The 13,225-nt window shown below is 37.3% G+C and overlaps 1 protein-coding gene across 1 annotated transcript in view; it reads right to left on the reverse strand.

The window, feature by feature from the left end:
- LOC128610397 (cadherin-2) overlaps window positions 1–13,225 on the reverse strand; it is a 105,354-nt gene that overhangs the window by 30,561 nt on the left and 61,568 nt on the right. The window contains exon 4 of the mRNA XM_053629688.1: window positions 240–389. Coding sequence (XP_053485663.1) covers window positions 240–389 — 150 coding nt within the window. The remainder of the gene's footprint in view (window positions 1–239; window positions 390–13,225) is intronic.

Genomic DNA, 13,225 nt, shown 5'->3' on the forward strand with positions numbered 1-13,225 from the left:
TATGCGTGCAGGCGTAGGACGAGCGAATACGGTTAAAGAGTGCTGTATGCTTCTGATAGAACATGTATATGAGGCCTTATGGTGAAGCGATGTAGCCGCAGGCTGCTCTGACTTATATCATCCGTCCAGGAGTGTGTGTGTAAGTGTGTGAGGGTTTATAAGAGTAAAATGAAGACAGGGAGAGAGAGAGAGAGAGAGAGAGAGAGAGAGAGAGAGAGAGAGAGAGAGAGACACCTTACCCTGACCAGCTCCTGTGGAAAAGGTCCTCTGGAGTTCTCCGGGACATTAATAGGAGGAATTACCCAGTCCCTCTTCATGCGTTTGATCTGGCTGTTCACCTGCTGCGAGGGGATTATAATCTCCGGCAGTCTCCTGGACTCGAGCGCCTCCTGCACATCACACAACCATCAACAAATCATATGAATCATATAAATCATATAAAACCAATACAATTCCCATTATAACCATTAAACCCTTTTTTTTTTTTAATTGTTTTTTTGTTTTGTTTTTCAGCAGGTAAGTACGTAAATAAATAAACGGCGTTCATTTTCATAACATTGTGTAAGGAAATAAGTTTTTTTCGATGAAATAAATAAATACATAAGTAATCGATCAAACAAAAAAATTAGTATCCCGTGTCATCATAAGGAAACACAAACAAACAAACAAACAAATAACATGTCCATATCATCGCATCGTATAAGTAAATAAGTATGTATGTAGGTAAGAAAGTAAATGAATCAATTAAACACATCAATAAATAGTATCCGTGGTCATCATATGATATAATTATATACGTAGTTACGTAAATACGTCCATTCAAAGTGTTCATTATCATCACAGTGGATAAGTACATCGCATTTCCTCGTTTGTAACTCGCTTCGCATAAAAGCACCTGCTAAATGAATAAAATGTAAGTCAATAAGTGAGCGAGTAAACAGGTAAGTAAACAAACAAACAAACAAATAAACAAATAGAGTGTCCATTATGCAGCGCATTGTATAAGTAAATAAGTATGTACGCGGGTAAATAAGTAAATAAATAAATAGTATCCATCGTCATCATATATGATTCAATATGTATGTAACTACGTAAAAAGCAAGTAAGTAAAACAAACAGATAGATAGATAGATGAATAGATAGATAGATATTTAGATAGATGGATAGATCGAGAGATAGAAAGAGAGCTTGATAGATAGAGAGATCGAGAGATAGATCGATCGATAGATAAAGAGATAGACAGATAGATAGGTAGATAGACAGATAGATAGATAGATAAATCCTTTCTTCTATCTGGCTACAGTGAATTCATCAATAATAAACACAAACCCTGTCTGTACACTCTTAAAAAAAAAAAAAAAAAACGTTGTATGGTTGTCCCTCTGGGAGAACCCTCAAAGATTCTACCTAGAACCTTCTGTGAAGACTGTTGCTCTTTGAGAGACAGTTTCAAGTAGAAACCTTTTTGGAATCCAAAAAGCATCTGAAAGTACGTCAGAGACTTATTTTGAGAAGCGCGGTCCTATTAGTGTGAGATTATTATCCGTGTCTCATCAGACCGCATTTCAGATTAATCTGAATGACTAATACAGGATTATTTCGATTAGATTAGATGAATCTTTGCTCGGTTTCATCGCACGTGCCTCTACACTTCATCTGTTAGTCCCGCTAAATCGGCAGCGACGAATACATTAGTGTTAAAATGAAACTGGATTTACATGATATATTTTTTCTCCATCCAGAATTGAACAGGAAAAGGGACGTTCAGAAGAAATTCATTAAGGTGAGGCAAACATGCACATCATCCTGACCAGCTGAGAGGGATTAAAATGCCTTGTGCTGTTGGAAAAACAAACAAAAAAAAAAGGGCAAGCTCACATGCTTCACTTTGAACTTCTCAAACAAACACAGACACACAGACTCCACAACTTCCATCCATCTAACCATTCGGCTGGAAGAAGAAAAAAAAAAAAAAGCTTTGACAGCACCTGCGTGCCAAATACTCAGAAACCCCACAATGCTTCAAAGTCTTTCAAATTTTAAATAAATAAATGAATAAATATACATATTTTTTAAAACTTGGCACAGAGAAAGCAATCCTTAATCCACAGACGACAATAATAAGTGAAAAAAAAAAACCTCTGAAAAACAGGAGGAATATGAGCCGACTTCTTTACTCTTAAAAAAAAAAATAAATCTGTTTCAAACATTTTCAAACAAGTTCAACGGCATGTAAAGGTAAAAATAAATAAATAAATAATAAAAAGCACAGTTTGAAACAAGCGGCACCTTTCCGCTCTCTTTCTGCTGAATTCTCGAATCTGATTGGTCAGAAAGTGCTGAATCATTTCCTATAACAGGAGCTCCGATAATAACGTAGCCGTCATTCAAATCACAGGTTCAGGTGAACGCGCTTGTTCTAATATGTGACTGTTTCCATAGTAACAGCTCATACACAAGGGATTAAATATAATCGAATAATAAACAAGTTTAAAAAAAAATCAGGTTCTTATTGAACAATTCTTTTATTCAAATCATTCATATGTCGACATTTTCTCTAAGATGTTTATCTAACACTGATGGAAGGAGTCTCCAGTGTCAGTGCTTTGTAACAGTAGGTTTTACGCCGTGTTAAAGTCTTCAGAACAGAGAAGGTCTCAGTTACACCACAAGAGCACCTTTTATATCAGAATTTAGCTAGCTAGCTTTCTATCTTATACCCATACTCAACGTTTAGCTACTGCAGCTTATTTAAAACATTATTTTATTCTACAGTAAATAACTACCAAGCTAGCTAGCTATTCATGTTTAGCTACACTAATGATAACCTAGCTATTTATAGGCTGCTGCTTTATTACCTTACTGTAGTGAACTGTTAGCAAGCTAGTTATTCATGTTCAGCTACTCTAATGCCAAATAGCTATATATACAGTAGTACCTTATTTTAAACAATTATTTACAACCTAGGTATTTATCTGTAGCTACTCTAATGAGAACCCCAGCTATATGTATTACCTTATGTTAGGGAACTAACAGCATGCTAGTTTAGCTACTTTAATGAGAACCCAGCTACGTTTATTACTTTATTTTAGGGAACGATTAGCAAGCTAATTATTTATGTTTAGCTAATCTAGCTAAGCAAACTATTAGCAACCCAGTTTACTTACTCCAGTGATCACCCAGCTATATTTATCATAATCTTTCAGACAACTATTAGCAAGCTAGTTTAGCTACTCCAGTGATAACCCAGGTATATTTATTACCTTATTTAAAGCTAGTTTAGCTACTCTAACAATAACCCAGGTATATTTATTACCTTATTTAAGCTAGTTTAGCTACTCTAACAATAACCCAGGTATATTTATTACCTTATTTAAGCTAGTTTAGCTACTCTAACAATAACCCAGGTATATTTATTACCTCATTTAAGCTAGTTTAGCTAATCTAACAATAACCCAGGTATATTATTACCTTATTTAAGCTAGTTTAGCTACTCTAACAATAACCCAGGTATATTATTACCTTATTTAAGCTAGTTTAGCTACTCTAACAATAACCCAGGTATATTATTACCTTATTTAAGCTAGTTTAGCTACTCTAACAATAACCCAGGTATATTTATTACCTCATTTAAGCTAGTTTAGCTAATCTAACAATAACCCAGGTATATTATTACCTCATTTAAGCTAGTTTAGCCACTCTAACAATAACCCAGGTATATTATTACCTCATTTAAGCTAGTTTAGCTACTCTAACAATAACCCAGGTATATTTATTACCTCATTTAAGCTAGTTTAGCTAATCTAACAATAACCCAGGTATATTATTACCTTATTTAAGCTAGTTTAGCTACTCTAACAATAACCCAGGTATATTATTACCTTATTTAAGCTAGTTTAGCTACTCTAACAATAACCCAGGTATATTATTACCTTATTTAAGCTAGTTTAGCCACTCTAACAATAACCCAGGTATATTATTACCTCATTTAAGCTAGTTTAGCTACTCTAACAATAACCCAGGTATATTTATTACCTCATTTAAGCTAGTTTAGCTAATCTAACAATAACCCAGGTATATTATTACCTTATTTAAGCTAGTTTAGCCACTCTAACAATAACCCAGGTATATTATTACCTTATTTAAGCTAGTTTAGCCACTCTAACAATAACCCAGGTATATTATTACCTCATTTAAGCTAGTTTAGCTACTCTAACAATAACCCAGGTATATTTATTACCTCATTTAAGCTAGTTTAGCTACTCTAACAATAACCCAGGAATATTTATTACCTCATTTAAGCTAGTTTAGCTAATCTAACAATAACCCAGGTATATTATTACCTTATTTAAGCTAGTTTAGCCACTCTAACAATAACCCAGGTATATTATTACCTTATTTAAGCTAGTTTAGCCACTCTAACAATAACCCAGGTATATTATTACCTCATTTAAGCTAGTTTAGCTACTCTAACAATAACCCAGGTATATTTATTACCTCATTTAAGCTAGTTTAGCTACTCTAACAATAACCCAGGTATATTATTACCTTATTTAAGCTAGTTTAGCTACTCTAACAATAACCCAGGTATATTTATTACCTTATTTAAGCTAGTTTAGCTACTCTAACAATAACCCAGGTATATTATTACCTTATTTAAGCTAGTTTAGCTACTCTAACAATAACCCAGGTATATTATTACCTTATTTAAGCTAGTTTAGCTACTCTAACAATAACCCAGGTATATTTATTACCTTATTTAAGCTAGTTTAGCTACTCTAACAATAACCCAGGTATATTATTACCTCATTTAAGCTAGTTTAGCTACTCTAACAATAACCCAGGTATATTTATTACCTCATTTAAGCTAGTTTAGCTAATCTAACAATAACCCAGGTATATTATTACCTTATTTAAGCTAGTTTAGCTACTCTAACAATCACCCAGGTATATTATTACCTTATTTAAAGCTAGTCTAGCTACTCTAACAATAACCCAGGTATATTATTACCTTATTTAAGCTAGTTTAGCTACTCTAACAATAACCCAGGTATATTATTACCTTATTTAAGCTAGTTTAGCTACTCTAACAATAACCCAGGTATATTTATTACCTTATTTAAGCTAGTTTAACTGCTCTAACAATAACCCAGGTATATTATTACCTTATTTAAGCTAGTTTAGCTAATCTAACAATCACCCAGGTATATTTATTACCTTATTTCAGGCAACTATTAGCAAGCTAGCTATTTACTATATATTTAGCTAACATACCCAAAAGACAGCCCCTCCTTGTAAAGAAACAGTTTAAAATGTATTTTGTGTCAAGTTGCTACATCAGTAATGTCCGTTGCAGTATTCCATGGTTTAATCCGATACCTTTGCACTCGGGGTATTAGAAATTAGAACTGCATTTTGAAAGGTTTTTTTTTTTTTGGCTATCCCAGTGCAGGGCTGAAAACTGTGGATTGCTCACTTAAATGTAGCGTGTGTGTGTGTGTGTGTGTGTGTGTGTGTGTGTGTGTGTGTGTGTGTGTGTGTTCTGATGAAGAAGATAGTGTGCATTCAACTGAAGAGAGCCTTGCGTAAAATATTAACAGGCAAACCAGACTCTCCCAGGATATTACTATAGCCCTGTTACAGTGTGTGTGTGTGTGTGTGTGTGTGTGTGTGTGAGAGAGAGAAAGAGACAGAGAGAGAGAGAGAGAGAAGATGTACATATAGTCTTCTTCTCTCTTTATGGAGTTGAAGTCTGCTGTCGTACCTACTGCAGGTGTGAAAGCAGTGTGTGAGCAAGGCTAAGGGGAAAATGTGCTTTAACACGTCCCCCTGCACACAAAGCGACACTCGGCTGAAGAGACAAAAGGACACCTAGAAGGACAGGTAGGATGTGGAGTAGCGTCAGCTCAGTGCTGCTCTCCTGCTAGTTTTTACACAACCAGGTTTTTCCTGACACTGACAGATCTACTCAAAAATATTTCTGTCTATTTTTTTTTTTCATAAACAGCTTAAGTGTTCTTTTACACGTTTAAAGGTGCAGTAGGCAATGTTCCTTTCTTACAAGTACAAATAATGTGGAAATTCTGAAGAAATTATATATATAAAAAAAGTCTTAGACCAAGTGTACATATATATATATATAAAGAAAAAAAAAAAACAGATTTGCCTCTTGTCAGTCATTTTATAGACACTCCCTCAACACCCCTTCACACTGTTCACACGCGTCCAAAATCTTATACTGTGACAGTACGTACTCGGTAATGCCAACAGTTGAACCATGATAAGATTTGGGGGCGGAGCTATATGTAAGTGGGTGAAAATGAGGGCGGGCTCAATGAGTAAAAAATAAACAAATAAATCATTCAAATCTTATTCAGCTCCATGCACTTAACCGTTAGAGACCTTTCCCCCCCCCCCCCCCCCCCCCCCACTGATCGCACCTAATCCACCTTTAAAGGTCCGGTCTGTTATATACGAACGTGTTTCTAAGCCTGTAACAATCATATCTTTTCACAAAATCTGTGATTGGTGAAAGTACAGCGCAGTGAAATCTGGCGAATTTGTTTCAGCCGCTTGCGAACATTTTTCTGGCCCTGAAATTAAGTGTACCACAGAACAGAACTGCTCAGGTTTGTCTTTTTATTACATTAATTACTTCATTTGCTTATTTATTTAGTTCATTAGTTATTGCCAGGCAACAATAAATACACATGTTTCTTGTTAAAATAAAAGTATAATTAATAATGAAAACAAGATTTCTTCTGGTCCTTCTAATCTCACCCAATCTCTCCGTCTTGTTTTCCCTGCAATTATAATTCGCAAACGACAAACTTCACCTTCGATCAAACCTTTTTATATATTTTTTGAAACATTTTAATACATTATTCTTAAAGTCTAAAGGTGTAACGTAAGTTCTACTGATACACTGCTATAACATACACACGGAAGACTAAAATATTGATGTTAATAATATCCACCGGTTGCGTGAAACCGTAATGACTAGGTTTTAAAAGAAACAAACACACCACATATGTTTCATGGTATTTAATGTCGCCCATGTCTAAATATAAAGCTGTAATTAGATCGCTTGATGTAAATCATGGACTAAAACCTTACTTTTATAAAGTTTTAATGAGCGTGCCTGTATGTTTATCTGCTTATTAGTGGTTTACATGTTCCGTCTAGGTTTAATTCGGTTATCTTTGACACGTATTATAGTAACGATAGGTGTTGATTATGTTTCCATAACAACAGCTCTGGCTGCAGGTTTACGTCAACGCTCTCGTTTTTAATTCCGTACCTTGTTTTGCACATGCCCCGCTAGATTAAACGCTGAGCTATAAATGCTGCCGTATAAAAGGAACAAAACACTACGGATTGTGGCGTTATTGGAAAATAATCCACTTTTGGGATAGTAACAGTAACTGCGCTTCAGGTTGAACTGCATCACACCAAACCTCCATGTTTAATTCCATACTTAACTACGTATAGCGCTTTGGTGAACTCCTGTTGTTTTGATTGTGCTTTATATTATTTAGACATCTTTCTAATTATATTGAAAACCCCGTACTGCAAAAAAAAAAAAATTAACATATAAAAAAATAAAAAAGTCTACACGAATTAAAGATTACTAGTCATGAATGATCATTTGTAGCACTAGCAGGGCTTTCTGAAGTGACGACCTACTTGCTAGATATAAATCCTGCTTTGTTATAGCGCCCCCTGCTGGCTCGGAGGCTCTAAGCGGCTGTTTATACCTGGGAAAGATAGGAACATCCCCATGGACGTCGAAAGAAACATCCCTGTGACAGAAAATTTCATCGTCTTGAACGGCTCTCGGGTTACAGCGAAACAAAAATGATCCTAATCGCTCGTTATTCTCAGCCTGCTGTTGAAATGACATGTCTTGCATCTTGTGCAGGCATGAGAGGTCACGGAGATGTTAATGAAGAAATCTTTACCAGTCATTGATTTAAAGCGCTCCTGTGGGCTCTGTGCTAGTCTCTGCGCTGATAACGATAACAAAGCTAATTGCCGATGCGATAAGTGAACACACGCCGGATTTCTGACAAACAGCATGGAAATGGCTTATTAATGATGACCTTAGAGAACCTGCGAGCAGGAGGGCTCGATGGAAATGTCATTAATTGCATATGAACTTTGAGCTGACGTCACGGCGCACCCGTATCCCCGATAATGAACAGGTATAGATAACGTTTGTTCCTCCTTCAGCTTGTAAATTCCATTCGTTCAAAGCATAATAAGATATAAAATGGTACGTGGCAAAGAAAGTCAACAAGCCAGAATCCTTGTCTCGTCAGCAAGGGCTTGTGTTTACACTTAATATTCATATGCGTGTTTACAAGGAGCCTGCATATCAATCTTACTTGGTGGCACATCCTTATAAATACAATGAGCACGGAGATTAACGACATCATTAAAAGCCCAAACCTGCAGGAGATGCAGTGCTTAATGAAGAGGAGCTGCCACGTCGTGCAGCTTGTATTCATTATGCTGACTAGTTTAAGGCTACAGAAAGTCCTGACACATCCTCCTACTGACAAAGCACAAGGGAATCGTGCAGTGGGATTGGGTGGGTTCGTAAAGATAATATGTGAGATATTAGTCTAAATAAATCCCGAGTCCTAGCAATGAGTGTGTACATCTTTAGATTACGTTAGCACGCTAACATAAACGGTTCAGATTTTCCTTTTAGCACTTAGAAGTGCGGTATGCACAATTTAAGAGTGTTTCTAAGCATGTAACGAGCTCATCGTTTCTGAGATGTCTTAGAAAACACGCTCAATGCAGTGAATCTGGCGAGTTTCGGATTCGGGCGTTAATAGGCAATAGGCCTATAAGGCAATAAGTTTTTGACACCCTCTTTTACATTTAAAGTTTTAATTAGATGACTTGATGTACTGTTTTTAATTCAAGGACTTCAAAAAGTAGTGGTTCAGTGTGACTGTGTCATGTATATTTATTCCCTGGTTTTAGTCTATGAAAGCCCTGATTAATAAAATACTTGGAAATGACGGCGTGGAGGGAGGGAGGGAGGGAGGGAGGGAGGGCGGGCGGGTGAAGGGGGGAGGGGGGTGTTCCTGTAAATATATCTTTAGACAGCTATAAAAACAGATTCTTTTGTGTTCCTTTTGGTTATTTCTAGAAATTTCACTCATTTAGAAAGCCATGTGCTGCTAGAAAAAGAGATTTGGAAAGCAACAACGAAGCACCAGCAAGGTGCTGAGAATAGATAGTAAGGGTTAGGAAATGAAAAAAAGACCACAAGGAAGAAGGGGAATGGAGAGAGCAGGGACAGAATCCAATCAAGAGAAGGAAAAAAAAAAAAAGACGGCGAGAGAGAGAAAGATTACACTTGGGAGGTTACAGTCGACTCTTCATAACCCAGACAATTTACACCATTTAAAGCTGTGGGGAGGAAAAAAAGAAAGAGAGAAAGGAAGAACAAGGATCCTGTTCGCCGGCACAGACGCAGACGCAGACACAGACACGATCTCACCACATTCTGAATCCTGAAGACGTGCAAATGAGTTCATCACCTCATGATGTTAAAAACATGTGCCAGGTTATATATAACCCGACAACGTGCTCTGTTCCATACAGCCTGACGATGACACACACACACACACACACACACACATGTGGCCTGCATGAAGCCACAAAGACTTCCTGTTCCTTCCAAGGAATCAAGGCAAAAGTATTTATAACAAAGTAACATCACTGACAAATTTGGTCCAGTTGCTAAGTAATGGCGCTATCTGAGTGTGTGTGTGTGTGTGTGTGTGTTCCATCCCATCACATAAAATAGGAACAGGAACAGAGTTTCGTTTCTCTAATAGTTGTGTGATGACTAGCAATCAAATATGGTGGCCAGCATCCTGAACAAAGCCAACGGGTGCCAAAACTTTTCATCTTAATGAAAACGCAGTAAAAAAAAACAAAAAAACAATACAAACAAAACCATACAAATGGCACAATTTTCATAGTATATATGGCGTTCTACTGGAACTGTAAGGCTCTACACCTTTCAGTTATATACCCTATGTAGTGAACAAGCACCGTGAATGTAGAAGGCTTTTGGAATTCCTGAAAATAGTCTGTGTCCTAAACGCTCCATATTCACTATTCACTATATTGGAAAATATATATATTAAATATTAAATATTAATATTAAATATATATATTAAATAATAAATAAATATATATATATATATATATATATATATATATATATATATATATATATATATATTATTGGCCGCAGAACATTATAATAGGGAAGAGAACTGGTGATTGAAGTAGATGATTTCGTATAATAAAGTAACCGAGCCGATATATAAACCGAACCTAGGCTATAGAAATGACTTAAAACTTCATAAGTTAGTAAAAAATGTGTACTCTGAAGCGACGTTACCATAGTAACCCGCTGCATTCCTCAAAAAGAGAGAGAGAGAGAGAGAGAGAGAGTGAGCACAAATCAAAGCATAGCTGTCCATTTTGGGTATTTCATAGCCGCTAGGATCTATCATTTCTACACTGCCTACTATATCACAGTGCATTATGGGATTAAAATAGTGCACTCAATTTCTCCTGTATGTTTTTGGACAGTACTACAAAATGCCAGACCATGAGAAGAATGCGCTATATTAGTGAAGAGGGACACGCTTTTCTTCAATTCCTGATCAACATTGCTTGGTTCACCACTAGGGGAGCTGTAGAGCACGACCATGACTGGGACGCATGACCATTCCTTACCATGAAGAGGAATAAGCCATAAAGCTAACATGTGCTCATAGGTTCTCCAAAAAATGGTTCTCGAAGAGTTCTTCAGATGACTGATAGCACTCTGAAGGGCTTCAACCTTCAAGGTTCTCCTGTAAAAAGGACAAGCCCGAGAACCCTTAACTCGTTTAATCGTTGCATTACCGTGATTCACCACTAGAGGAGCTGTACGGCATAATTAGACATTGTAGCCTTGTCAATCTCCAGCTAAACGGGCTGAAACCTGTTTTCTTTCCTTCTTTTTTTTTCAAGCTGATTTGTGCTTGTTCTCCTCCATCACTCCCTGAGTTGTTGTATATAAGTTTGCGCTCATCCATGAATTGACACATTGAGATTTTAATCACAGTGCATCCATTCACTCAGAACACCTCTTTTCTCTGAGCCATTAAATCACAGGGTTTAAAAGGCGTGAAGAATTTCAAGCGCAGTAACGTGGAAAGCAAACAGATGGAAGGCAGCACTCTTTTTTTTTTTTTTTTTTAAAGGTTATATCAACAAACAACATCTCTTGTTCTTTATACGAATCTGTCATGCTGATGGAGCCGCCGAACAACAGGAGCGTAAGCAGCTGGCACGTCTTACTTTATACTGTTATTAGGCCTGTTAAAATTTAGCGTGCAGCCATTCTGAAATGTTCATTTCATTTCTTTTCCATATCTCTCATTTTGTGGTCGTAACGCGCTGCCGAATGGGATTCGAGCGAATGGAATTATTTCTTAGGCACAATAAAACCATATGGCACAATAGTGCACAGACAGGACCTGCGGGTTTTGTTCAGCTTAATTAAACACTCAAAAACTCACGCCAGCCATTGGTCAACAGGTTTTGTACTGTATATTTGCATAAGGCGGGGCCAAAATTCATTGTTAGGATTAAGAAGAAAAAATGCCATCTGATTCCTTCCCACAGAAAAGAACAAGCTCGCAAGGTCAATTACGCTCACAGAAAAAAGGGTTCCTCAAGAGTTCTTTGGAAGGTTGATGCTTCCTGGATATCTCAATGGGTTCCACTTAGAATCTGATACTCTAAGGCAGGGGTCACCAACCCTGTTCCTGGAGATCTACCTTCCTGAACGATACGCTCCAACCATAAACGTGCCCACCTCACCATCTAATCACTGCCTCAAGAAGTTCTTGATCAACTAAAACAGGTCTGTTAGATTTTGGTTGGAGATGAAACCTGCAGGAAGGTAGATCTCAAGGAAGAGGGTTGGCGATCTCTGCTCTAAGGGAAACCAAGTCTTAAATACAAACTTTAAGAATTCGAAGAACCTTTAGAGATTTCAGTGCTAGCGTTTAGTTTGAAAGGAAAAGTCCCACATGGAAATATGCAGCGTGTGGTTCCTTACCATGAAGCAAAACAAGCTATTAGACTAACTCTTAAGACAAAGGGTTCCCCAAGGGTTCATGGTTTCTGCTTTCTAAAGGAGTTCTACTTAGACTCCTCTCTAAAACTGAAAAAAAAACTGCCAAAAAATGGACAAACCAAAGATCTCTTTAGAGGTAGAGTTGAGTTTGTATTATTATTATTGTTGTTAATATTGTTGTTGTTGTTGTTATAGACAAAGTGTTATTGTTTGTTGTAGACAAAGAATTATCTGCAATTTGCTTTGGACTTCCGACTTTTTAGGATCCGTGCTGAAAAATTCAGCTCGGTCTGACCTGCTACTAGCTGCCAAAACGCACGCCAAGCTGGTCGAGGAATTACAAATCCTCAAATATTTATCAATCATGTAGTCATGTAATAAGGAAGCTGGAAAATAACCCACCAGCTGGCCTGGATAGTCGACTGCAGGACTTTCCAGCAGATTGGTCAGAAACTGCTCAACTCTACCTCATTGAAATGTATTCAATGTATTTCAGTCTTGTTTTCATCGTGCTTAAGCAGGAAAGACTCATTTGCACACCGACACCCTGTTACAACACTACTATAAACATTACAAACAGCATATACAAACCTCTAATAGGTGATATCAACAGGGACTTGTGTGGCTGACGGTTCACTCAGGCCCTGTTTACACTGGTGCGTTTTGTTTTTAAAAATGAAAACGATTCTCGTCCACGCTGGCGAAAGTTTCCGCTGTGTTTCAGAAACGATCTCCGTCCACACTACACGACCGAATACGCATGTCACATGACCATTCATGCACACTGGGCATGCGCATACAAGTGTAAACAGAAATATGGGTGCTAGTCCAAACCGGCGTTCCGTGTAGGGCTTACGCCGCTTGAAATGAGATTTGTTGGCGATCGCTCTAATCGTAGCTCGCCTTTTGTGCATGTAGGCATCTGCAGTATTATAAAATACAGAGTTTAACTGCACAATGGCTGCTAAGAATGACGACAAAGCCAGCAAAGCTTGCGGTTCAGTCTGCGTGTTGTTGTGTATACGATCGAGGTAGCGTAACGGTCATATGGTAGGC

The sequence above is a fragment of the Ictalurus furcatus genome, chromosome 7 (genome assembly GCF_023375685.1).
Source record: "Ictalurus furcatus strain D&B chromosome 7, Billie_1.0, whole genome shotgun sequence".
Lineage (NCBI taxonomy): Eukaryota > Metazoa > Chordata > Actinopteri > Siluriformes > Ictaluridae > Ictalurus > Ictalurus furcatus.